General features: G+C 58.4%; 7 protein-coding genes across 7 annotated transcripts; 2 read left to right on the top strand and 5 right to left on the bottom strand.

The window, feature by feature from the left end:
- Positions 1–173: 173 nt before the first annotated feature.
- On the bottom strand, positions 174–4,061 carry B0H64DRAFT_407165 (glycoside hydrolase family 3 protein). The gene is made up of 5 exons (XM_062804555.1): positions 3,740–4,061; positions 3,381–3,499; positions 2,048–3,316; positions 674–2,001; positions 174–625 (listed from the first exon to the last, which is right to left on the bottom strand). The coding sequence occupies exons 1-5, from the start codon at positions 3,787–3,789 to the stop codon at positions 608–610; spliced, it is 2,784 nt and encodes a 927-aa protein (XP_062656123.1). The 5' UTR covers positions 3,790–4,061; the 3' UTR covers positions 174–607.
- A 1,083-nt stretch (positions 4,062–5,144) lies between these two features.
- Positions 5,145–6,933, top strand: B0H64DRAFT_377114 (carbohydrate esterase family 9 protein; the record flags this gene model as incomplete). Its single annotated transcript, XM_062802509.1, has 4 exons — positions 5,145–5,528; positions 5,579–6,366; positions 6,638–6,860; positions 6,913–6,933. The coding sequence occupies 4 exons, from the start codon at positions 5,145–5,147 to the stop codon at positions 6,931–6,933; spliced, it is 1,416 nt and encodes a 471-aa protein (XP_062656122.1).
- On the bottom strand, positions 6,896–9,699 carry B0H64DRAFT_232444 (Neutral/alkaline nonlysosomal ceramidase). The gene is made up of 3 exons (XM_062799744.1): positions 8,925–9,699; positions 8,342–8,872; positions 6,896–8,293 (listed from the first exon to the last, which is right to left on the bottom strand). Exons 1-3 carry the CDS (start codon positions 9,561–9,563, stop codon positions 7,178–7,180), a joined length of 2,286 nt encoding a protein of 761 aa, XP_062656121.1. The 5' UTR covers positions 9,564–9,699; the 3' UTR covers positions 6,896–7,177.
- Positions 9,700–11,484: 1,785 nt separating this feature from the next.
- Positions 11,485–13,118, bottom strand: B0H64DRAFT_232441 (cell differentiation family, Rcd1-like-domain-containing protein). The gene is made up of 4 exons (XM_062799743.1): positions 12,684–13,118; positions 12,453–12,608; positions 12,024–12,399; positions 11,485–11,966 (listed from the first exon to the last, which is right to left on the bottom strand). Exons 1-4 carry the CDS (start codon positions 13,036–13,038, stop codon positions 11,786–11,788), a joined length of 1,068 nt encoding a protein of 355 aa, XP_062656120.1. The 5' UTR covers positions 13,039–13,118; the 3' UTR covers positions 11,485–11,785.
- Positions 13,119–13,893: 775 nt separating this feature from the next.
- On the bottom strand, positions 13,894–17,639 carry B0H64DRAFT_377111 (uncharacterized protein; the record flags this gene model as incomplete). Its single annotated transcript, XM_062802508.1, has 3 exons — positions 13,894–15,437; positions 15,744–17,342; positions 17,396–17,639. The coding sequence occupies 3 exons, from the start codon at positions 17,637–17,639 to the stop codon at positions 13,894–13,896; spliced, it is 3,387 nt and encodes a 1,128-aa protein (XP_062656119.1).
- Positions 17,483–18,632, bottom strand: B0H64DRAFT_407153 (uncharacterized protein). The gene has a single exon (XM_062804554.1). It carries the CDS (start codon positions 18,316–18,318, stop codon positions 17,866–17,868), a length of 453 nt encoding a protein of 150 aa, XP_062656118.1. The 5' UTR covers positions 18,319–18,632; the 3' UTR covers positions 17,483–17,865.
- A 1,695-nt stretch (positions 18,633–20,327) lies between these two features.
- B0H64DRAFT_328962 (Sodium/hydrogen exchanger family-domain-containing protein) lies at positions 20,328–23,069 on the top strand (the record flags this gene model as incomplete). The annotated part of the gene is made up of 5 exons (XM_062800856.1): positions 20,328–20,352; positions 20,411–20,496; positions 20,548–21,064; positions 21,113–21,450; positions 21,498–23,069. 5 exons carry the CDS (start codon positions 20,328–20,330, stop codon positions 23,067–23,069), a joined length of 2,538 nt encoding a protein of 845 aa, XP_062656117.1.
- Positions 23,070–23,190: the final 121 nt, after the last annotated feature.

The following is a 23,190-nucleotide window of genomic DNA, read 5'->3' as shown; positions in this document are numbered from 1 at the left end:
CGCTTCCGATTGCCCGCTTCCCGTCGCTTGAGTGCAACCTTACAGGAGGTCGTGGCCAGGTTTCCCCAATTGCGCACGGGGCTGGATCCTCTGCCAAGACTTCTAATCGGGCGGGTGAGGTCACTGAAGAACAGGAACTGAGGGAGTTGCCGCTGGGAACAGTTCCCCGTCGGTTTGATAACTCAGGTCTTCCGAATTCGGTACTTTGTACATCTTTGTGATTCTCATTTTTTGTTCAACCTGCTTAAATAGGCTTTAAGTAGCCATCCTTCTTATAAAAGTGTCCCAGATGTTGTATGTCAGTTACGGTCACGAAAGCTGATGTCAGCGGACAAACCGCCTCTCATGGCGCGATTCACCCAGGAACATGTACCCAGTGTCGAGACTGTGGGAGGCCACTTCAAAATGGGGACAATGGTCGAGATATCCAAGTATGAAATGCGGTATGCCAACTTGAAAGCTCAAGTCAAGAAACCCAAAACGAGAAACACGAGTACTAGGAGAAGAGATGACCAAAAGCCTCAGCCTGACGTGAAGTCCCAGTGATGTCATGCCCATAAATTGCTCCTGAATACATTGGTCCACCAAACTAACATCCTCACCCAGCTTATGCCAGATCCTGCCACTATAACCTGTTAGTCCCGTCCAAGCACCCGAGGATAAAAACACTTACGTTATCAGGTGAGTTTGTATACTCCTCAAAAGCCTGTACCGCCTCGAACCCCATCGCCAACAGCGGCTCATGGGCCTCGTCCTGCACCCAGCTCAACACACTCCTGAACGACTTGTGCGCCTTATTCTGCCTCAACCCCATCAGCGCCAGACCCTGGAGCACCAAACTCGCCTGAGGCGCCGACGACGCGACAAGGGGCGCCACAATCCCCCCGATCGGTTCGTCCTCCTGCCCTAGGGACGGATGTAGAGGAGGGATGAATCCGGCCAACGGGCTCCCCGGGCTACAGATAATCACGGTACCCAACAAGCTCTCGGCGTGGCCCTTGGCCCGGACGACGCCACAGCTCTTGGTCTCCTGTAGCGCAAAGCGGTACAACTCCATCACCTCCGGGTTGGCGTGGGCGATGATGTGGCCGAGCACGCTGTCGGCGTTGTCCGGGCCGTGGATCAGGTCGAAGCTTATTCCTGCGCGCTGGATGTTCTGCAGCAGGCCCTCCGGGGCGCTCCAGTTACTGAGGGAGGGGATGGTCATGTTGGCGAGGCGCCGCGGGAATTGGAGGTCCCACCCGCCGTTGGCGAACCACTGCTTGAGACCGGCGCTATCATCGGCGGGAATGCCCAGGAAGACGCCCGGAAAGGACATGCCGAGTTGCATCTTTTTGATGCCGGGTTTCTGCGCGAGGCCACGCAGGGCTCGGCGCTGGAGGGATCTGCCGATGGAGACGTTCCGCTTGGCGGGGTCGACGAAGAGCGCGCCCATGATGCCGGTGCCTTGGATGAAGTAGGTCGCGCAGAAGCCGTAGAGAGCTTGGGTGCTACTATTGCGCACCACGAAGTGGGCTTCCTCGATGTTGGGGTTGAGTAGCTCGAAAGCGTGTGCCCTCGTCGTCTGTAAGAACTGGAGGGCTGGGGCGCTGGCTCTGGCTAGGGCCTGCAGGAGATCGTTCAGCCCCCTGGCATCCCGGTTGCGATTATAGGCTTCGACAAGCCAGTGTTGTCGGGACTTGAGTGCCTTTCTACTCTTTCTAAGCGTACCCGGCAGCGTCCCCTGGGGTTTGAACTTGCCACACAGGACTCGTACCAGGGCGGACATGGCCATTTCGGTGAAGTCGAAGGTGCAGATGTAGGCCCCAACCGACTTATCCATTGCAAAGTCGTAAGGCGAACTGACAGCAACGACAATGAGCGACTTTTTCTGGCCGCTCGCCCTCAGCATTGAGCACATCATGGAGACGTGCTTGGTGAAGCCTGCCTGGTACAGATTTCGGTTGGCATCTGCCGTAACAATGATGATACATGAGGCTCGATTGATCAAGTTTTCATGTACTGTCCATAAATTAGCAAAGTTACAGTGAGGTCGCGGGGGACTAACCTGGTCTAACACCGTTCGCAGTGTAGGAAGTATGCAACAGTTTACCGTGTCTAGCACGAGCGAGAGACCTTCCAAGTTCTCTAAACACGCCTTCGCCGCTCATGATAGCCCCTCGGTCGCGGTGCACCCACTTGTCGTGATTCGTAGGCGCCTCGAGTTTGTTCTTTTCCAGGAGCGCCTTGGTCATGGAAGAAGCTGGGAGCGGCTTCACCAAAGGTGTGAGTAAGAGTAATTCCTCCTCCTGATGCATCGAGTTGGGCAGCGGAAGAAGCTTATCGTTGTCCCGTATGACGGCGATGGAATCATCGTAGGCCTTTAGCGAGAGCGCGAGGTGTCCGGGGTGGATCTTGGACAGCAAGCTGATACCGGGAGGGTTCAATGCCTTCTGCCACGACGTGCATGACTTCTTCATCCGAAACACCCGCTTGAGGGACGTGTATATGCGCTCCTTTGTGATGAGTTCGTTCTCCACTCCAAGTTTGAGACCCGCAATAGCCTCAAGTTGCACGTCGTAGGCGCGACACAGCAACACCAAGTCACAGCCGGCCTCCACCGCCATGACAGTACCTGTCCTGACACCGATTTCGTTTCGGAGGCCCTCCATTTCGAGGCATTCTGATATCGCAACACCCTGGAAGCCGAGCTCATTTCTCAACAAGTCGTCGATCACCTGCTCTGACAGACAGGCGTGGTTGACGCTCATGGAGGGGTTTGTGATGCCACAGCCACCGATGAACATGGCGTCTAGGTTCCCCGTGGCGATGGCGTTACGGAAAGGGACGAGGGCACTCAAGGAGAGTTCTTCTAGCGTCTGAGTAATGATGGGGATATCCAAGCTGGAGCCGAGGAAATCCAAGTTCCCGTACGAGGGGAAGTGTTTCCCGCAGGTGGCAAGGCCGGCGTCCTTATACCCGTTCATGGAGGCAATGCCATATTGCGAGACTTCTTGAGGGTCGTCACCGATGGCCCGGACACCCAATGGTTGATAGCGCGCGTTGGTCAAGACATCCAGCACCGGCCCGAGGATCAGATTAACGCCAACGGCCGAGACTTCGGTCGCCGTGGCCTTTGCGACCTTGTAGGCCAGCTCCGCACTGCTGGCAGCAGCCTGGCCCATGGAGCTCGGGAACTGGCAGATGTAGTCCTCATCGTAGAGGCTGTTAACGCCGCCATTTTCCTGGTCCAGTGCAATCAGCAAGGGGTGAGGATGGCCGGCTTGGTGGGCAATGGTTTGCAGTTCCTGGACGAGTCTTGCTGTTTGCTGGGCAGCTGCAGGATACGAATAGTCAGTGGATGATCCCTCTAGTACTACAGCCAGGTGTATTGTGATTACATTTGAGATTCTTTGCAGTGAGCAGGATAGAGCCCACATGGTGTTGTTCGATCAGGTTACGGATCTGGGGAGTCACTTCGGTTCCATCCCATCCCATAATCAGCATCTGGCCGATGGCCCTGGCGGGGTGTTAGTAGCCGTTCCATCTCGTTCATCGTACAGCGTATCTGCAGTCTATCTCATCGCATCTCTTGATTGACTGATGTGCTGCAGCAACACTGTGGCTGAACTGCTTGGCCTCGTCGTGTGAGACTTGGCCCGGGAAGCAAAGCTGCAACCGCACAACGAGACAAGCCAAGCCAAGCCACATGAGGCGTCGCGGTAATTAGCAAAGAAATAAAGAACACCATATCACATACCAGTCGAGATCCTGCCATAGTGGGTCCAGGTCGGCGTCCAAGGTGGTCATGTTGGGCTGCGGCAATCGGTGCGGTGGGTTTGAGGGTGGTGCTCACGCGACGGCGGCATAATGGTTTTCCCAGTGGTACCGGGATACGAATAGGTGGAAGCGCCAACAGCAGCAGGTGTAACAATGTTGTGTTCCCGGACCTGCTTGGCTGGTTCGTTAAAGGTGTGGTATGTCAGCGATGCATACCTTACCCGTCCTGGCGCATGGGATGGGAAGCATGTGCAAAGTCCCTCGAAAGTCCCGCGGAACAGTGGCACCACTTCCAATTCACTGGGCAATTGTCAATTGCCCGTCGTTGGCCGAAGAGGGTTGTGCACAGCACAGGCACACCTGGCAGGCAACCGGGAAGGAGGTGGCATGTGCGCTGAATGAGGTTGGCCAATGGCACGTGGAGTTCCCAATCCCCAGAGCGAGGCGCAAAAGGATGGAGGCACGCTAGCCCAACTCGGGCAGGCACGATACAACGTTTTGGTTAGCCCCAATCCGGCAACGTTACATGCCTTCCCGGTCCAGAAGCTCCATCTAGAAGCTCCATCTTGAAACTCACTCAACCTTCATCAACAAAGCCAAGCCAATGCCGAGATACTTGGGGATCCGCTGTCGACAACCGCGCCGCCGACCCAAGGGGTTGGAATCCCCAATTTACTACCTGGAGGGCTGCAATATCCACCAAGCAGGTACCCTCCCTCCCAACCTCCTTCGCCTCCCCTCCCTCCATTGTTGCGTCGACGAGTCATTCTCCCTCCTCTCCTTCACACAGTGCGACTGTGTTGGTTACAACTCACCCATCACACACACCACCATGACGACCGACTTCCTGAGGTAACCGGAGACACCCCGAGATGCCATCCACGAGTCAAACGCCCCGCCATGCCGAGGATGGCCCCCAGCGAATACCGGAACTGACGGAGACCACGAGTGTCTTTCATTGAAACAGACTGGCTTCGGAGACTGTGACGTTCATGGACCTGCAAAGAGGGCTTACCAACGCCCCAGATCACGGGGCCATGGACGGGCTCAGATAAGGTAATTCCGGATTAGGTCCAGAGTTCCGGACGTTCCAGTAGCACAGGTGGTGGCGCGTTCCAGAAGGCGGCCCAAGATCGGTGCCACTGCAGGATCCATCGGGCAAGTACGTCCATCGCAGTATTCCAGGCCCCTTGTAGTCTCTGGTATTGTCGAGTATGAACCCGATATTTGAACTGGCTTGCCTCTCTTCCGCTTCTTCCAGCATACTATGGCGTCCACAACTGAACCCCCGGGTGTCCTGGAGCCCTACTGCTCCCTAAACAAAGCCCCTGGATCTGTGACTTGACCCCTTTCAACGGCCAACCACCAGAGCTACCCCTTGCACAATGCCTTCCGCAGTCCGCTCAGCTTCTCCCCGCCTGAATGGCATCACCAAGTTGACCAACTGCCGTCTCGTCCGTGGCGATGACCTGGTTTGGGGTGACGTCTGGGTCAGCTCGGCCACAGGCAAGATCATTCGCAGCCAGTCGGCCTTCTACGATGAGCTCAGCATGCCCGACGAGGTCGTCGACCTCGGTGGCCGCATCGTGTCGCCAGGTTTCATCGAGTGTCAGTTGAACGGAGCTTACGGCTTCAACTTCTCTACCGTCGCCGACGACATGACGCAGTATGGCAAACAGCTTCGAGACCTAAACAAAAGGCTGGTCCAGACGGGCGTCACCTCCTACATTCCCACCGTGACGAGTCAAACAAGCCGTCTCTACAAGAAGGTTGGCCCGCTCCCACCCGCACAACATGCCCGCCGGTATTAACTCTCCAGGTCCTCCCATTCCTCGGTCGCTCGGGCTCCTACCGCCGCGCTGACGACGGCGCCGAGTCCCTCGGGGCTCACGTCGAAGGCCCTTTCCTAAACCCAACCAAAAACGGCGTGCACAACACCTCCACCCTGCGCGTTGCCTCGTCCTTCACCGATCTCGAGGAGATGTACGGCGCCGCGAACATCATCCCATCCTCCTTCAAGATCTCCCCTCAGCCCTCCCCCAACTCCACCCCCACCCTCTCCCCCACCGACCCAGCAGCAGCAACACCCCCTTCCTCGGAAATCCCCATCAAGATGATAACCGTCGCGCCCGAGCTCGGCGCCATGACCAGCCTCATCCCGGACCTCACCTCCCGGGGCATCCTCGTCTCCATCGGTCACTCGGAAGCGACCTACGAGCAGGCGTCCGCCGCCGTGTCCGCCGGCGCGACCATGATCACGCACCTCTTCAACGCGATGCGGCCGCTGCACCACCGCGACCCGGGCATCTTTGGCGTGCTCGGCGCCACCGACCCGCAGCCGCAGCCACAGCCACAACCACAACCGCAACCCCAACAGAACAAGAGGCCGTACTTTGGCCTGATCGCCGACGGCATCCACCTGCACCCGGCGACGGTCAAGATCGCGTGGCGCGCGCACCCGGCCGGTTTGGTGCTGGTTACGGATGCGATGCATATGGTGGGGTTGCCGGACGGGCGGTATGAGTGGACGAATGGCGAGGGCGAGCACTTTATTGTCAAGCGCGGCAGCGTGCTGGAGCTGGAGGGGACGGGCGTTATTGCGGGCAGGTTAGTTTGCGTCGATTTCTTTTTTTGGCTACGTTTGGTTTACTTGTTTGCTCTTTGCTTTGCCGGGTTTATATCACCTTCCCCTTTTTCTTTTTTCCCTTTTCCCTTTTTCCAGTCCTGCTCATACTCCCTCTCGCCCTCCTTGCCTTGTTCCCCTTTTCCTCATGCACCCCCTTCCCCACTACCCAGCACCCCAAGCCACTCTCTCCCATGGTATGAGTTACTTGTGATGATGTGCCGCAGCTAACCAATTGCCACGACGGCCCGGTAGTTCAATAACCCTGATCGAATGCGTCTCCAACTTTCTCAATTACACCGGTGCCACGATCCCCCAGGCTTTGGGAGCTGTGACGGCGACACCGGCAGCCATGCTTGGTGTCGAGGGCGTCAAGGGATGTCTGGATGCCGGGGCGGATGCCGACCTGGTTGTGCTATCCGAGAAGGAGGATGACAAGAGGCGGGGGCTGGTGGTTGATGAGGTGTGGAAGTTTGGGGTGAGAGTCTTTGAGCGGGGGTCGCGATTAACTATTACAATAAGTGTCAGAGGTCACAGGGATGCTTTGGTAAGGGATTTACGGACATCTCATAAAGGAGGGGAGAATTCAGATTGTACCGGTCAGTTGGAGAATCAAGGGGTTAGTTAACGCAGTCGAATTTGTATCACGAAATGTAGGCGACATAAAGGAGCACAACGCTACCCAGACGGCGGAATCTACATTGTTAATATATAGAATATGTACTAAGACTAGATATCCAAAATTCCGTCATCAGTCATTACATTAGAAATCCTCCACGAACATCCAATATATCCTTACGTCAGCGTGAACGCGTCAGTCGTCCCTGTAAACGCCGTGATATCCCCAATCAACGGCTTCGAGTCGCCATAATACTTGATCCGGTACGTGCCGGCCGCGTCCTCATCGCCGGTCTCCCAGGCGATGGTCACCTCGCTGTGGCCCAGCACAAAGTTGGTGCGCTTCCAGCTGTACACCAGCCGCCAGTCATTATCACTCAGCACCTGAGTCCATGTCTCCCCGTCGCTGCCCAGCTTCTCAACCGCGGCGAAGGTGCCTTCCAGACGGAGGTTATTCCGCGGGTTAGCGCCAACGAAAGTGGTACTGACGACAGAACCGCGGGCGGATGAGGCTGCTGGCTGGGTTATGACGGCGCCGAAACTTTTTCCGGCGGGAGCGGCGTCTAAGACTACGCCCGTGATAAAGCTCAAGCTCTTCTCGCGGTTGTCTGGCGGCGTGGGCCCGGGCGGGGGGCTGTCTGAGGCGGCCTCGTTGAGGTAGGGCAGGCCGCGGAGGGTCAAATTGATGTAGGCGGGTAGCTCCCACGGTCCGTACAGAGTGCTCGCACCTTCGTATCGCTGTACATTGTACTCCTCTGGCGTGGTGACGTAGTGGGCATACGAGTTGGCCGGACCGCCAAGAACGACGAAGGGTTCGTGGTCACCGGTTATGGAGGACTCAGACGCAGCAGCCTTGACGGCGTTCCGCCAGCGCCGGCCGGCCATGGTGCTCGCTTCGGACGGGGAAATGACGATGATGAATTGGCCCACGCGGAACGACTGGACATCGACAATGTTGGCAGACCACGCGTAGGGAAGGTCCATCTCACCGACGTCGAGAAGAATTGGCTTTTGCCCTTGGCACTTCTTCTGCTCGGCGCTGGGGACACGAAGCAGACCAGCCACGACTTGCCATAGAGGGTTATTGGGCGCCCCCTCGTCACCTTGAGTGAAGTCGAAAGCGCCAGGCCAATCGGAAGTTCCTGCAGCGAACGAGTATCCAAGGGCAGCTGGGCAGGTTTGCACCTCAGTACCATTGTCCAGGGGGAACTTGTAGTACTGCATGTCTTGAAAGTAGTGGAACGATCGGACGCTCGAACCTGCAACGGCCGTTGATTTGGAGTCGAATGAGTCCTAGAAAAGTCAGCCACGCAGCTTAACAACCTCGGAAAAGAGACTTACATAAAGCTCCTTGGCCCCCGAAAACTGCTTCGAGGCGATATCGAAGCAGCTAGTCACACCGAGATCGAGCTTCCGGAAAAAGGGCCCTCTGCCGTGGCATGACTGTGATTTGCCATCGGCGCAAGTGCTGGTCTGGAAATCACACTCCTGACCAGAGCCGTCTTCGCACCAAGCGCCCAGGATGTTTGGGGTCGTGTCGCCCACATTAGCCTGGGAGAAGCCGGCCACAAAGCCGTCGGCGGCTTGGTCGTTCCCCTTGACCGACTGTTCGAAAAGGTACGCCGCGAGACCCTTGTTGTCGCCGGTGACGTGGGTGTTGTTGCCGAGCATAGACGTTGGGTGAACGGGGAACCAGGTCAGAACGCCAATGTTCTTATTATCAGACGCTCTCTGGAATCGCAGCAGGGTAAGCGTCTTGTCGACATTATCTGTGTACTGCACACGCTCCGACTCGGGATTAGCGAGATACGAGTATGGGCTCCGGTTGATGTTGGCCTCTGAAATGTGAGTGGTGCCAAAGTCGAGGTAGCCCTAGGATGATTAGTGAACTGGGATTGCAAGTCAACTAGAAGATCCCACCCACCTCCTGGAGCGAGTCGTGCGCCCTCTTAACCGATAACAGAGCACCGTCAACAATAGCTTGGTAGCCTTGGTGGTCGAAACCGAGACTGGTAATTTGCGGCAAGAGGTAGTTGAACCAGCCACCCGGCCCACTATGCGAGTGTGTGCCGACCACAGCAACGTTCGACTGTCCGTACATGGAGTAGCCAGATCCCATGGCAGCCAACCCTTCAAGAATACCGTTGCGCACTGCGGTATCACCACACATGGCGTCGAGAATGAGGTAGACAAATCGGTTGTCTGTGCCGACTTCACCGATAATGAAAGAGCGGGCGTAGATGCGCTGCCTTAAGCCAGAACCGATCTGCTCCGTGTTGGCATAGCCGGCAAAGTTGATCTCAACCACCGGGCCTGTGATGTCGGCCTTGCCTACCCCAATGAGGTACTTGTCGCCGGCCGCAGCGGCTCTCGACCTGGAGAGGAACGGGTTGTCCGCATGCTCAGCGTTTTGAAATCTTGCAGCAAACTTCCCCTCGGCCGGGGTCGAGCTGAGCTGTGCGAGAGCGAAGAGCGCGAGGATGAACAGCGAGACCGCAGAAATGGTGGCAACGAGGGCTCTCTTGGGGGGTGGTGCCCCCCGGCGTTGGTGTTGGAACGGCATCTTGGGTCTCCCTTACTCCGAATCACGGAGTGGTAGAGAGGCGTGGTGGGTGGCCCTCGACGAGGAGGTACACTTACACACCCTGGGAATGCCCCGGCTTTTAACCCCGTGGCCGCTGGGCCGTGGTGTTGTTGTGACAGTTGGCAGGGATTCCCCGCAAGCTGAACCCGATCTGGGAAGCTTCAAAGTTGAAGCGGCGGGGAAACCAGGCAAGAACGAGCAAGCGACATCAAAAGAGGCAAGAGCTTGAAGCGGGTCGGGGGAGCCTTCCTCTTATGATAGCCCGCAGGTGCGCTTGGTAGGGCTGGAGGTGATTCGTGCTGCTGAAGGCGGGTCGCATTCGCTTTTTACCTCGAGCCATCCTCGACTAACATCTTTGAGTCGCTTGCCAGGTTCACAAGCCCCAATCACTGCAACCTCGCTCTCGGCAATCCAAAGACCAAGCTTCTCACCAGTCACTGCCAGTCCCTCCTCCAGGGGGGACCATTCGCTTGCAGCGGCGGCTTCCCGGCCCAAGCCGCTCGCCGCATCCACCCTGGAAACAATGCCGATCGGGCCAATCACATGGCAGTCAGTCGTCCTGTTTGACAACATGTGGCTTGCCGAGTTCTTCTCTGTGTCTCTGAATTTGACATGGTGGTGAGACATGCCTATTGAGACTAACCATTGGATGTTGAAAGGGAATTGCGATGGGCTTCGCAAACGAATGGCGTTCTCGTTCCTGGTTGGGGAGCTGAAATGACGTCTGAGTAAAGAAGGAGGGTCAGCCGACGTGTTCATTGGGTAAACCGATCCTACCACGATCTTGCTTTGGGCTGCATTGTTTCTCGCTTGTATCGACTCGAGTCCGAGTCATGTGCGGGAACTTTTGACTGGTAGAAATCGAGCCGACAATGCGACTTTGTTGACGCCCCTTAAACTCCGAGTTAGTTATTGGAGAACCCTAACCCAGTACCTTCTCAATGGTAGCAACCCCGAGACCTTCCTCCCCGAGACATTCCGGTCTGGTCATGTTCATTCTTCAGAGAAGAGAATGTAGGTACCACCTAGGAGAGACTCAAACTTTGACTCTCGGCGTCGAGCCCGGCCCCACCAAGTCGCAGGACTTGGCCTGCGTCTCCCTAACCAACCCGACAACAACTCCAAAACACTCGATACCCAAGTTCTTTCTAGGAAGTTATGGACACTGCAGTTACTCTGCCTTTGCGGACAAATAGAATTCCGCACGGGCAATCAAAATACAGCGGAGAGGTACCTGAGTTAGGGCCAGCTTAGTGTGTTAACACTCGAAGGGTTGAAATACACACGAATACCCCCCCTTCATCGTTGTCCTTCGAGCATACCTAACTCTTGCCCCCCCCGTTTACCAGGCCGAGTACACAATCAAGTTCTGCCGATACTCGTGCTCGGGAAGGAAGACGGCAGACTGTTGATAACATCCAGTTCACAAGCAGCCCAGACATCTCACACTCCTATTCCACCCTATCCCCGTAATCTACCACTATACTTAATATATCCCTACATCGTACAACAAGCACCAGCGCCACCGCCAACCCCTCGCCAAACGAACCGCGAGAGATCAAGCCAACACCGCGGCCCCTTCGCTTTTGTGTTCGCTCTGATGGTGCGCCCGTACCAAAAAAGCCGCAGCACAATGACAAAAAAACAACCGACCCATCCTTTTGCTATGCAAGTCCATGCCCCCATGATAACCCTCCCCCCCAACAACCCCTCTCAGAGAACCCGAGAAGAAGAAACCCCGAGTAAACCGGAGGAAAGGAGGGTCAGGTGATATGTAGAACGTAAGGATAATAATAGAAAAAAAACAACGCCCCGTCCGTAACGCCTGTGTCCCCCCGTCCCCAGTCCCCGCCGCTTGCAATGTGGATATTTCCTTCCTTCATAAACATGATAAGGCTTTTTCCCACCCACCCACCCCCCTTCCAAGAAACTTTTTCCCACGCCTGAGAACCCGTTTTCCTACCCCAGGCATGCGCTGCCTGTCCGACTCCCTGCCTGACTCGTCTTGGATTCCGCCGGCCCTGGCGTAACAAAGAAAAGCGATCATGCCTCCCGATCTCTGTGGATTATACTAACATGGGATTCCAGCTAATGTGACCCATAGCCGAGCGCGGCTGGCCGCGTGGCGGTAGGATTTGGAGCTGTTAGCTGAGCTGTTATAAGAGAGACCACCGGCGGTGGCGTTATCTTTGGGGGTGTTTTCAGAGTCCAAGCTGGCCGACGGTTGGTTCCATGGCATTCTCCGACAGGTTTATCAGCAGCTGGGCGAGACAGCGTTTCGTAGCCGCGTCGTCGCGCAAGACGGCTGAGAAGGTTTGGTCGCGGAGCGGCTGGGGGAGGCATTGCCGGAGGGCTTCGCGCGCACGGGCATTGTCGCTGAGCCTACAAGGGGCTGTCAGTCACGCACGAGAAGTAGTGGGGCAGAATGGGAAGGGTTACCTGAGAAAGCATCTGACCACGTGCTTCAACAGCCTCGCGGTCTGCTGCTCTACCAGCTGAGCGACCATGTTGCTGAGCACCGTACCCACAGCATAGAACCGCTCGTAGGTGGCGCAAATGTAGTTGAGGCCGTTGTCGTCGAGCAGGATTTTCTGGACGATGAAAATGGCCACCGTTTTGCTGAGCTCGGAGCCCGTCTCCATGATCCGGAGACACAGCGGGATAATCTCGGTGGTCAAGAGGAAGTTGATAACCTCGGACGAGTCGTTCTTGACCAGTGCGCCGATCACACCGAGTGATGTCAACCGGAGGTATTCGAACGGTCGCGACTTGGATGTTGTGTTGAGGAAGGGATAGAGATAGAGGGGGATGTGCGCTGTGCTTGTCAGCAACCCGGGGCCGGGATCGGCTTTGATTTCGTGCCCGTACCAGTCAAGAAGAGAGTGCGCGTCTCATTGTGGGATGCGACGCATTGGAGAAGGGCCAGCGCATTGCAGACCCTATTAGAGGCAGCCGCGGTGAGCTGCGACGGGCTCAGGAGGTTGTAAACGCTGATGATCTCTTGCAGCAGCGATGTCATAACCCCTACATCACCGTGTTAGCGAACGCATGTCGCGCCCAGAGTCCAGGGTCGCAGGCCAAAGCCCGGGCACGTCGTACCGAATGAGTGCCACAGAATCAAGGCCAGCTCGGGGACCTGCTCTCGTTTCTTGCTAAGCTCCAAGAGCGCGCCCTCGCGCGTGTTCTCGTTCAGCAGGTCGGCGATGTACTGCAGCGTCCGACGGTTGTCCTCGGACACGGACGACTCGAGGGTGCTCTCCTGGGCATGGGCCTGGGCCAAGACGCCGGCGGTGTTGTGGGCGCTGGCAATGCGGTTGTAGTGCTGCTGCTGGGCGACATTGGCAGCGGCGGCCGCAGCTTGGGCGTGGTGTTGGTGGGACGTCTGCTGGTGCATCCAGGCCGAGTCGGCCTGGGGGTATTGGTGGTGACCGTAGACGTGTGGATTGGGCATCATCTTGGCCGTGGGCGAGTTTTGGGGGTTGACGGCGGGTGGAGGATATAAAAGCGACCGCAGAGCGGGCAGGGGAGAGAGTTTGGGGGTACTGGAGTGTCGAGGAGTCAGGGTGTTGGGGGGGGAGGCGCGGAGAGTCGAGGATTCGAGCAGTCGAGGCAGGGCTATTTATCGCGCCGGGAAAGATAATGCGGTAGGCTCGGGCTGCGTGTCATGAGCAAAAAATGTTGATGTCGGTGGGTGTAATTCAACAGGCGACCCTTTTGCCTCACGCGGTATGTGTGCCTGGCGCTGTGGTCTGGAAGCTCGAGTTCGGAGGTGGGGGAAATGGTGGGAAGTCGGGTCTGATGGCCGGCAAGGCAAGAGGAGCCACAGAGCCGCAGCCGAGTGGTTGATGGCGGTTTTTGGCGGCCGTGCACAGGCCAACCGTGGGGGTTCTCGGGTTCTTTCTTTCAGCCCAACACACCCCGGCCACCAACCAGCCAATCAGCACGATGCCGGTGGGAGTTAAGGTGAACCCGAGACATGGACTCGGCCCATCTCTCCTAACCCTACAATCACAATCACGAAGTCAGAACAAGGACGGAACACTTCAAAATGAATATTTCTTCGAATAACTCGCCGACTAGTAAAAGTACAGTACATTATAACAACAAAGCCAAGTTGAAGCCGGCGCAGGCTGAGCCCGACTGAAGAAGAAAAAACCTAACAAACAAACAAAAAAAAGCCAGGTCTTGTTTTGAAACGCCCTTCCCTCTAATCCTCGACTCAGAGTCGACCACCACCCCGTTCCACCAACCCAGGATATCGATACCTACCATCTATGCCGTCCCATTACCTTCCGTTTTTTTTTGTCTATCACAAGAGAACAAAGAAAATGATTGCGACGCTACCAAGCCCCAGTGCCGTAATGACACTCGGAGGCGCATCCTTTATGCCTCCGGAGGAGACGATGACGGGCATCGTTTTGGCGCTCGGATCGGGGGTTGGGGTCGACGTGCTGTTCTTGGAGCAGGGGCAGGCCGGGATGGGGTAGAGGACCGTCAACTTGGTGAGAGTCTCGATGGCACCGCCGGGACCGGTCGGGGTGCCTGTTGTGATGGGGCCTGTTGAGTCTCCCCCACCATCACCACCGCCGCCGCAGACCTCGCAGGGGCTGTTGCCCGGCGTCGGGGTTGGGGTGGGTGCACCTCCGGTTTGGGAACCATCACCGCCGGAACCTCCGTCATCACCGCCGGAACCTCCGTCGCCGCAGCCTCCCGAGCAGCCGCCGTTCCCGCCATCAGATGACCCATCGCCGCCATCCTCTCCGCCGTCGCCGGAACCACTTCCACAACCACCTGGGCAGCCTCCGCCTTCGTCTCCGCCTTCGTCTCCGCCTTCGCCTCCGCCTTCGCCTCCGCCTTCAGAGCCGCCTCCATCGTCATTAGAGTCACCCCCACAGCCACCCGAGCAACCCCCTCCTTCGGAGCCCCCTCCTTCAGAGCCACCTCCGTCGTCATTGGAGCCACCACCACAGCCGCCCTGACACCCCCCTTCTTCAGAGCCGCCCCCGCCATCATTTCCTCCGCCACCACCGTCACCACCGTCACCACCATCACCGCCGTCACCACCGTCACCACTGCCGCCGCATACTTCGCAGGGGCTCTGGCCTGGGTCCGGGGTTGGGGTAGGCTGACCACCGGGGCCTCCAGGCTGGGAGCTCTCACCGCCGGATCCGCCGCCACCACCACCGCAAACATCGCAAGGAGTGTTGCCCGACGTCGGGGTGGGTGGGCCACCGGCGTCTCCAGGTTGGGACGTCTCACCACCTGACCCGCCGCCGCCACCACAGACATCGCAAGGGGTATTTTCTGAAGTTGGGGTGGGTGGGTCGGCGCCTCCGGTCTGAGAACCATCGCCGCCGTCACCGCCGTCACCACCGCCGCCGCAGGCATCGCAGGGACTCTCGCCTGGTGTCGGGGTTGGGGTGGGTGGGTCGGCGCCTCCGGGCTGGGAGCTCTCACCCCCGGAGCCGCCGCCGCCATCACCGCAGACATCGCAGGGAGTGTCGCCTGGCGTCGGAGTAGGTGTGCTACCGGCGCCCCCGGTTTGGGAGCTTTCACCGCCGGAGCCGTCTCCGGAGCCGCTGCCACCTTCACCAGAGCCGTCATCACCTCCGTTACCACTCCCGTCCTCCCCACCACCATTTTCGCCTCCGTCGGAGCCATCACCACCAGAGCCCCCATCACCACCGGAGCCCCCATCACCGCCGGAGCCCTCATCACCGCCGGAGCCTCCATCACTACCGGAGCCCCCATCACCGCCGCCCTCTGACCCCCCAGGGGTCGGAGTCGGTGTTTGACCGGCACCACTCTCAGTAGGTGTCGCATTTCCGCCTTCCCCGCCAGCACCACCTTCCCCTCCAGCCCCGCCAGGACTAGGGGTGGCGGTACTATTCCCTGCCCCTCCCCCTCCACCGCCCTCACCACCTCCGGGCGTTGGCGTGGGAGTGCCATTTTGTTCCTCTCCTCCGGGCGTTGGCGTGGGAGTGCCATTCTGTTCCTCTCCTTCCCCTCCACCTCCTCCTTCACCACCTCCTCCTTCACCACCTCCTCCCTCACCACCTCCTCCCTCACCACTCCCTCCCTCACCACCTCCTCCCTCACCACCTCCTCCTTCCCCGCCCCCTCCTTCCCCGCCCCCTCCTTCTCCACCCCCTCCCTCACCACCCTCCTCCTCAGGCAGCGTCGTCCCAACCGGCACGCCCGCCTGATCGACCGTAACGGTCGCAGTAACAGTCGCGCGGCCACCGGCCCCACCCTCACAGCCCTCGGACGGCACCATGACGGTCGACAAAAACGTAATCGTCGACGTGAACATGCTGCCCGTGTCCTCGGATATCGTCACCGTCACCTCCTCGACGATGGTCGTCACCGCCTTCCACAGCGTGCCGTTCCCGCCGCCGCCCACTCCCGGCGTCGGCGTCGGCGTCCCCGCCCCGCCGTCTGGTGGGAGGGTCGTCGTCAGGAGGATCGGGTTGCCGTTCGCGTCCGTCGTCGTTATCACCGTCGGCGTGCCGGCGGCTGCGCCTCCGGGCGTCTCCGCGCCGGGTGCGGGGGTTCCTGCGCCGGGTGTGCCTGCGCCGCCGGGCAGCCCGGAGGTGGCGTTCACGGGGTCACCGTTCGCCTCCCCGCCGCCCGAGCCGGCTGCTGCGCCGGGGGTGGAGGTTACCACGACGGGGTTGCCGTTTGCGTCTGTCGTGGTGATCACCGTGGGCGTTCCGGCGCCGGCCCCGTCACCGCCACCGCCGTCTGAGCCTGAGCCTGCATCACCTGCGGCCGGGGTGGAGGTGACCACGACGGGGTTGCCGTTTGCGTCTGTCGTGGTGATCACCACGGGAGTCCCGCCGGCTGCGCCATCGCCGGCGCCCGGCGTGGCGGCGCCCTGGGCGGTGGTCAGGATCACGGGGTTGCCGGCCGCGTCGGTCGTGTAGATGGTTTGCATCGAACCTCCACCGCCGCCGGCGCCGCTGCCGCCGTCTCCGGATTCGCCTGAACCATCGCCTCCGCCGCCGGGCCCACCTGCGCCGGGGGTGCTGGGTGGCGGGGTGGAGGTCACCACCACGGGGTTGCCGTTGGCGTCGGTGGTGGTTATCACCGTGGGCGTTCCGCCGGCAGCACCATCGCCGGCGCCCGGCGTGCCCGCTCCCGGGGTGGCGGGGAGGGTGGAGGTTAGGAGGATGGGGTTGCCATTGGCGTCGGTGGTGGTGATCGTGGTCACGACCGGGGCGGTCCCATTGCCGCCGGCAGTGCCGTTTCCGGGGAGCGGAGTCGGTAGCGGGGTTGGAGTCGCACCCGCCCCTCCGCCGATACTCTCATCTCCCCCGTTGGTGGTGCCGTTGATGACGACCCACGTGGTGGCCTGCAGCTTCGTGATGGCTGCGCTTTCGAGGAAGTCCTCAAAGTTGAAGTTCTGGCGCTTGGTCTCGTCCATCTCCATGCCGCTGAACGCCAGCGAGAACTTGTCCTCGATAACCAGGGGGTGCGGCTGGATGTAGAGGAGCGTGACGAGCATCACCGGCTGGTTGCTGCTCTGGCCCGACATCTGGAAGGGCACCAGCGGGTTGATGTCGGAGATCAGCATGGGGTTCTCCGCTGATCTCACCTGCAGACCTGACTGGATGTAGGAAATGTAGAGTTTGGACGATGCCATGATGTCGAGAGGGTCGAGCGAGGTAAGGTTGATGGATAATTGCATGCCCAATGCGATGTATGTGCGGTTCCCCTCTGCTTGGGGGTATATGATGATGGGCTCTGAGGAGAGGTCTGGTGCTTGTGTTAGCTTGGGTTTCTTCCCGTATGTGTGATGCTCGACATACCTTCCCAAGTACATTGGGCCCCAGGGGTGTCGATGGTTGAGGCGCCCATCTTCAACATCATGTTGTTGGCTGCGCTGAACCTGCCGGTGCCAGATCCGGTACCTGAGCCTGTGCCCGAGCCGGACTCGGAACCGGAACCCATCAGCGACTTTTTGCTCCAGAAGCCTGCGTTAACATGGCTAGATAAGAGTGAAGCAGCAAGGAGAGCCGCCAACGGCGACGGTAGGAAAAAACGTCCACGCATCTTTACGATGCGTGGGGGTATAAAAGAAAAGAAGAAAAGGGGAAAATGGTGTTAAAGCGTTGTAACCCAACCTTCGGTCTGGAGACATCAAGTGTCTGTCAATCACGTTTGGAGGACAGCGCAATAAAGGAACCAATGCGCATCCTCGGGATAAAACTCGTTCTTGAAGGGACTAGAGATGAACGCAAAATCTTTCTAGACGATAGACGGAGGGCCATGTCCTGCCTTAAACCAGCCCGGGCAGCCACATGTGGCCCCCTCTTACTCTCCGTCTCCACGCAATAGCATGAGACGGGGTCGATTCTGAAGCCATTTGACCCAGCTTGCGGCCCCTCCAAAGCCCTGCGTGTATGAGTTCATATGAGTACCCGGGAAGACGGCAGAGCATTGGGGGTTTCACCGAGCTGAGCTGGTGGGCCAACATCCAGGCCCCGGACCGGAGTTGGGAGCCAGCCGGCCGGGATGCAGCCCACGTTTTGGTCAGGGTGCCGGGATCGGAGAGCCCTAGGTGGGAGAGCCAACATTCAAGGTAGAAGTGTACTTTCCGATTCGTTTCTTTACATGAGCGGCGCGGATGCGGCCGCATCAGTGAGATACCGAAGGTTTGGGCTAGGCAGTGGGCCAACAGCAGGACAACCGACAGGTTTGCTGCGCCGTGTGGCACTTGGAACATGCACATTCTGAGAGCAAGAAGGGGGGATCTGGGCTTCACTCGGCCGGGGCAGGGCCGTTTCGTGTTATTTAGGCATCGCAAGCTTCAGCTTTTCAATATTGTTCTTGGGGGCCCTCTCAGCCACGGCGGTGGTGGTTGTTTAGAGTCGTGGGAGAGTTCGGGGGCCAGAAGCAACAAGTAGTCTAAAATTGAAGGACCCGGTTCGTTGTTAACTGACGCGTGTAGACTTCAAGCATAAAAGTGCATCACGGTTGAAGAGCGGAAAATCAAGGGACGCCACATGGTGAGGCGAGGAAACCAATCGTGATGGAGAATGTTGGTGTTGTGGGACGAACCTGGAAGGATCAGGCGAGGATGCACTGAATTTGTGTTACCTGAGCTGCTGAGGTCTTGGTGAAGGGCCTAGACCGGCCGCTGAACGGCGCGGGAAAGGTGGGGATTCGAGAGGTGCCCTGGGTTAAGGTTCTCAATCCCGGTCAAGTCTGGATGCCACTTATCTTGCTACTACCTATGTACTTTGTACGGATGTTGTTTTCTTCCAATCAAACAAAATACCGCAGTATTGGAACTGTCCTACACTCGGTGTCGATGCTGTGCAACAAACTCGCTGAGCGAAGTATGTATGCATGCAAACCCAAGAAACGGGACATGGTGGGGTGTCACTGAATTCGGCTGTTGGCCAGGGTCGTAGCCTTGGCAGCCGTGGGGCCTGGGATCATCTCCCCCGAGCCTCTCTTCGGGACTCCAGGTTGCAACGGAGATAGCGCCAGGATTGGCAGTCAACGGGAGCTTTGAACACCAGGTTTGGTCGTGATGTGCGCCTCGTTGACTCCTTCCCCTCTTTATCCGCATCGGCTTTCCTCCGGGAACAGTCGGAAACAACCAAGAACGCGGAAGGCGCGTCTAGGCGGGCTCGAGCCACATACCTGCCCTAGTCAGCCGGACAAAGAAACCTGGAAGCTTCGGGGAGGGGCAGGTGGACACACCCAACGCCTTCCGCCATCCAGTGATGCCCTGGCACTCCTGGTCCTTCGCTCAACTGCGCCGCCCGTTTGGCAGTTTCAAGATGCATCCCGCCCACTCAGAGCGAGCCTTGAGCGAGCACGCCAGCAGTTAAGCTTGTTCCTGTGCCCTCGCGTGGCATGGGCAGCCCCAGAAACATCCCGGCTGCCCCCTCACGTGCGAATTGCACAAGCAGCAGCACCGAACGGATAAGGTACCTTTGATCGACTGTCCATTTGAGGAGCAAATCCGAAGGCCCAGATTAGGTACGGCTGTCGCCTAGGGATGTGCGAACTGCAGTGAAGACCCTCGCCCTCCTCCTCACGGCGGTCGGTGGTTGCCAAGCTGGGATGAGCCACAGCCCGGGACTGAGACTTGCCAGCCCTTCTTAAAAGGCCTTATCGCCCTGTGTGGTCGGACTTGTGGCCTGGTCTCACCGCCGACTTGTCTTTCTTCAGACCACGTTCGCATGCGCGTCGACTTCCGAGCATTCAACCATCTCAAGACATCATCATAGTACATAGGTACAGAATCAACGCAATGGCTGGCGGTGGTGCGACCAATTCCACGGGGCCCCCACCCCAGGCCGGCGTTCTCGAAGGTATTAATCCAATCGAGTATAACCCATCGAATCCAATTACGCTTTTCATCATCCAGGTAAGTGACCCTATTGGTGGCCCTGTGAAACCCAACGTTGTTTGGACCCATCAAGCGGTGCCGATATCCGTGTGTTTCGTTTCGAGGCCGAGAATGTAACCCGGCCACCGGCCTTGGCCCCGGCCAGCCTGGCTTGCATGTTACGGGCTAGTACGCTAACAATAGCATCCAACAATGTAGGCCATCATTGTCATCATCTTTTGCCAATTATTGCACTGTGAGTTACCCGACTCGGGATTTGGACCTGTTCGTTTTGGGCTGACTGACTGGCTGTGACAGACCCCCTCCGGCTGCTGAACCAGCCCCGTGTCATCGCCGAGGTCCTCGGCGGCATCCTGCTGGGGCCCTCGGTGATGATGAGGATACCGGGCTTCAAAGATAGTATGCATCTCACCGAGTCCTTGTGTCGATGCCGTCCCTGGTCACTGACCCGTCATAGCCATCTTCCCCACTGATTCCATGCCCGTCTTTAGAAATGTGGCCGAAGTGGGCTTGTTGGTCTTCCTCTTCCTAGTCGCCCTCGAGGTGAGCAACCCGGCTTCCGCGCGGCTGTGGATTGGGCCTGACTATCAATAGGTCGACATGCGTCTGTTCACCCAGAACTGGAAGGCTGCCCTCAGCGTCGGCCTGGCCGGCATGATTCTGCCCTTTGGCCTCGGCTTTGCCATCGCTTACGGTATCTACCACCAGTTTCACGCCGGCATTGTTGAGCATCCCATCAGCTTTGGAGTTTTTGGTTTGTTCATTGGCACCGCGCTCGCCATCACTGCTTTCCCCGTCCTCTGCCGCATTCTCAGCGAGCTGAACCTGCTGCGTTGCAACGTCGGTGTCACCGTTTTGGCTGCCGGCATCGGCAATGATGTGACCGGCTGGATCCTCCTTGCCCTCTGCGTCGCCCTGGTCAACAACAGCAACGGCCTGGCTGCCCTCTGGGCCTTGCTCTGCTGCATCGGCTGGACCCTGGTGTTGTTCTTCATCGTCCGACCGCCTTTCATCTGGGTCTTGAGGCGGACCGGCAGTCTGCAGAATGGCCCTACCCAGGGCATGGTCGCCCTGACCATGCTCATGGTGCTTGCTTCGGCTTGGTTTACCGGTGGGTCCGCTCCCCATCTGATATTATCCGCTGGTTCTGATTTTCCAGGTATTATTGGTGTCCATCCCATCTTCGGAGCCTTCTTGGTCGGCCTCATCTGCCCTCACGACGGCGGTTTTGCCATCAAGTTGACCGAGAAGATCGAGGATCTGATCTCGGTTCTATTTCTACCCCTATATTTCGCACTCTCTGGCCTGAATACGAACTTGGGTCTCTTGAACGACGGCATCACCTGGGCCTATGTCATCGGCATCATCGTGTGCGCCTTCGTCGGCAAGATCGCGGGTGGCACCCTGGCTGCTCGCGCTAGTAAGTTGCTTTGGCGAGAAAGCTTCACCATAGGCTGCCTGATGAGTTGCAAGGGTCTTGTCGAACTGATTGTCCTGGTATGTCCGTTCTATCCGTTAAAGGGACCTCCAGCTAACGCCATTAGAACATTGGTCTTCAAGCGGGCATCCTGTCAGATACTACTTTCAGCATGTTTGTCGTCATGGCTTTGGTTACAACTGTCGCCACTACGCCCCTTACCAAGGCTTTGTATCCTCCATGGTACCAAAAGAAGGTTGAAAGGTGGCGGCGCGGAGAAATCGACTGGGACGGCAACCCCACCAACCCTCCCGATGCCGATCAGCCTCAGCAGAAGTCGGCCGACTCGCAGGTCCGCCGCCTCATGGTGCATCTTCGTCTCGACAGTCTTCCGAGCTTATTTACCTTCATCACTCTCCTCAGCCCTGAGAGCGTGCCCGCGTCCGCCCACCCTGACACCGCCGAAGACTCGTCCCAAGGCAAAGAGGTACAGATCAGAAAGAGACCGCTCGAAGTTCATGGCCTACGCGTCATTGAACTCACCGACCGTACCTCGTCAGTCATGCATCTGACTGAGGGCGATGATTCCTACTCCCTCCGTGACCCTGTGGTCAACGCCTTCAGGACCTTCTCCCAGCTTCATGACGTTGCCGTCTCGGGCCGGGTCGCAGTCGTTCCCGCAGATTCGTACGCGGAGACGCTCATGTCCCAGGCATCCGAAGTATCTTCCGACTTTGCCCTCATCCCCTGGGGCGAGTACGGCAGCACATCCGAGGACATGTCCCTTCCTATCGCCATGAGTGGGAGCGAGAGGTTCCGGTCTACCTCCCACTTCGAATTCATCACCCAGACCCTACACCAAGCTGCTCACACCTGCAACACGGGCATCTTCATTGACAACGGCTTCGGTGGCATCACTAAGCCCGTCGACCGGCCAGATCTGGCCCGCACCAAGAGCGCCATGTCCATCCGCAGCTACCGCCCCGAGTTCGCCACCTTCCCTGTCGCCAATAAGTCCCACCACATCTTTCTTCCCTTCCTCGGCGGGCCCGACGACCACGTCGCCCTCCGAATCGTCCTGCAGCTTGCCAAAAACCAACACGTCACCGCTTCCATCGTGCGCATCATCTGGCCAGCCACCACCACCAAAGCCGAACCCACCACCTCCAACGACACCTCCACATCCACCCCCTCCCCCAAATCCGCCACCACTACTTCCCTCCAAGACTCAGCCGCCCGCCAAATCCAACAAGATGCAGTCTTCTTCGCCACCATGCAGGCCTCTCTCCCGTCGGACCTCGCCCCGCGCGTCGTCTTCAGCGAGGTCGAGCTCTCGACTGCCGCCCCGGCCTCGACCCTCCCCGAGATTGTGGTGCTCGCCCAGAAGACGGTCGGCCAGCGGCCTAAGAACGCCGGCGACGTGGTCGTCGTGGGGCGGCGGAATGTTCGCTTTGGGGACGCGCTGGCCGCTGCTGGTGCTACTGGCGCTGCTTCTGCTGCGGATGGGCAGGATGGCGGTGGCGGAGTGAGTGGAGGAACTGGGAGTGGGAGCACTAGTGCGGGTGGGAGCGGTGGAGGTAGTGCGGATCTGAGGCGGACGGTCGGTGCTGTGGCCGAGCAGTTGGTCACGGTGGGCATCAAGGCGAGTATCTTGGTCGTGCAGGCTGGCGGGAAGGGATTGGAGGCTGTTTATGCTTAGCGGTTGCCAGTTAGGTGTCCATCTTTTGTTGTTCTGGTTCGGCTGTTTGGGTGCTTCTATCTTTGGGTACGCGGCCGGGGTTGATGGGTTGGTTTGGAAAGGGTGGCGACATCCATGACAT

Source organism: Chaetomium fimeti (assembly GCF_033439085.1).
Source record: "Chaetomium fimeti strain CBS 168.71 chromosome Unknown B0H64scaffold_7, whole genome shotgun sequence".
Lineage (NCBI taxonomy): Eukaryota > Fungi > Ascomycota > Sordariomycetes > Sordariales > Chaetomiaceae > Chaetomium > Chaetomium fimeti.
The sequence above is the reverse complement of the archived record's forward strand: the minus strand, read 5'-3'. Positions and strand labels throughout refer to the sequence as shown.

What these genes read in the sequence shown, in the direction of transcription:
- B0H64DRAFT_232441 (XM_062799743.1), bottom strand. Translation starts at nt 13,038, where the DNA reads ATGATGCCCAATCCACACGTCTACGGTCACCACCAATACCCCCAGGCC. An exon ending in GATTCTGTGGCACTCATTCG is followed by an intron (nt 12,609 to 12,683) that starts GTACGACGTGCC and finishes ACGGTGATGTAG; the next exon opens with GGGTTATGACATCGCTGCTG. An exon ending in GTGGTCAGATGCTTTCTCAG is followed by an intron (nt 11,967 to 12,023) that starts GTAACCCTTCCC and finishes AGCCCCTTGTAG; the next exon opens with GCTCAGCGACAATGCCCGTG.
- B0H64DRAFT_232444 (XM_062799744.1), bottom strand. Translation starts at nt 9,563, where the DNA reads ATGCCGTTCCAACACCAACGCCGGGGGGCACCACCCCCCAAGAGAGCC. An exon ending in CGCACGACTCGCTCCAGGAG is followed by an intron (nt 8,873 to 8,924) that starts GTGGGTGGGATC and finishes TAATCATCCTAG; the next exon opens with GGCTACCTCGACTTTGGCAC. An exon ending in CGGGGGCCAAGGAGCTTTAT is followed by an intron (nt 8,294 to 8,341) that starts GTAAGTCTCTTT and finishes TGACTTTTCTAG; the next exon opens with GACTCATTCGACTCCAAATC.
- B0H64DRAFT_407165 (XM_062804555.1), bottom strand. Translation starts at nt 3,789, where the DNA reads ATGACCACCTTGGACGCCGACCTGGACCCACTATGGCAGGATCTCGAC. An exon ending in CTATGGCAGGATCTCGACTG is followed by an intron (nt 3,500 to 3,739) that starts GTATGTGATATG and finishes ACACCCCGCCAG; the next exon opens with GGCCATCGGCCAGATGCTGA. An exon ending in TGCGAACGGTGTTAGACCAG is followed by an intron (nt 2,002 to 2,047) that starts GTTAGTCCCCCG and finishes ATTTATGGACAG; the next exon opens with TACATGAAAACTTGATCAAT.
- B0H64DRAFT_407153 (XM_062804554.1), bottom strand. Translation starts at nt 18,318, where the DNA reads ATGTGCATGTTCCAAGTGCCACACGGCGCAGCAAACCTGTCGGTTGTC.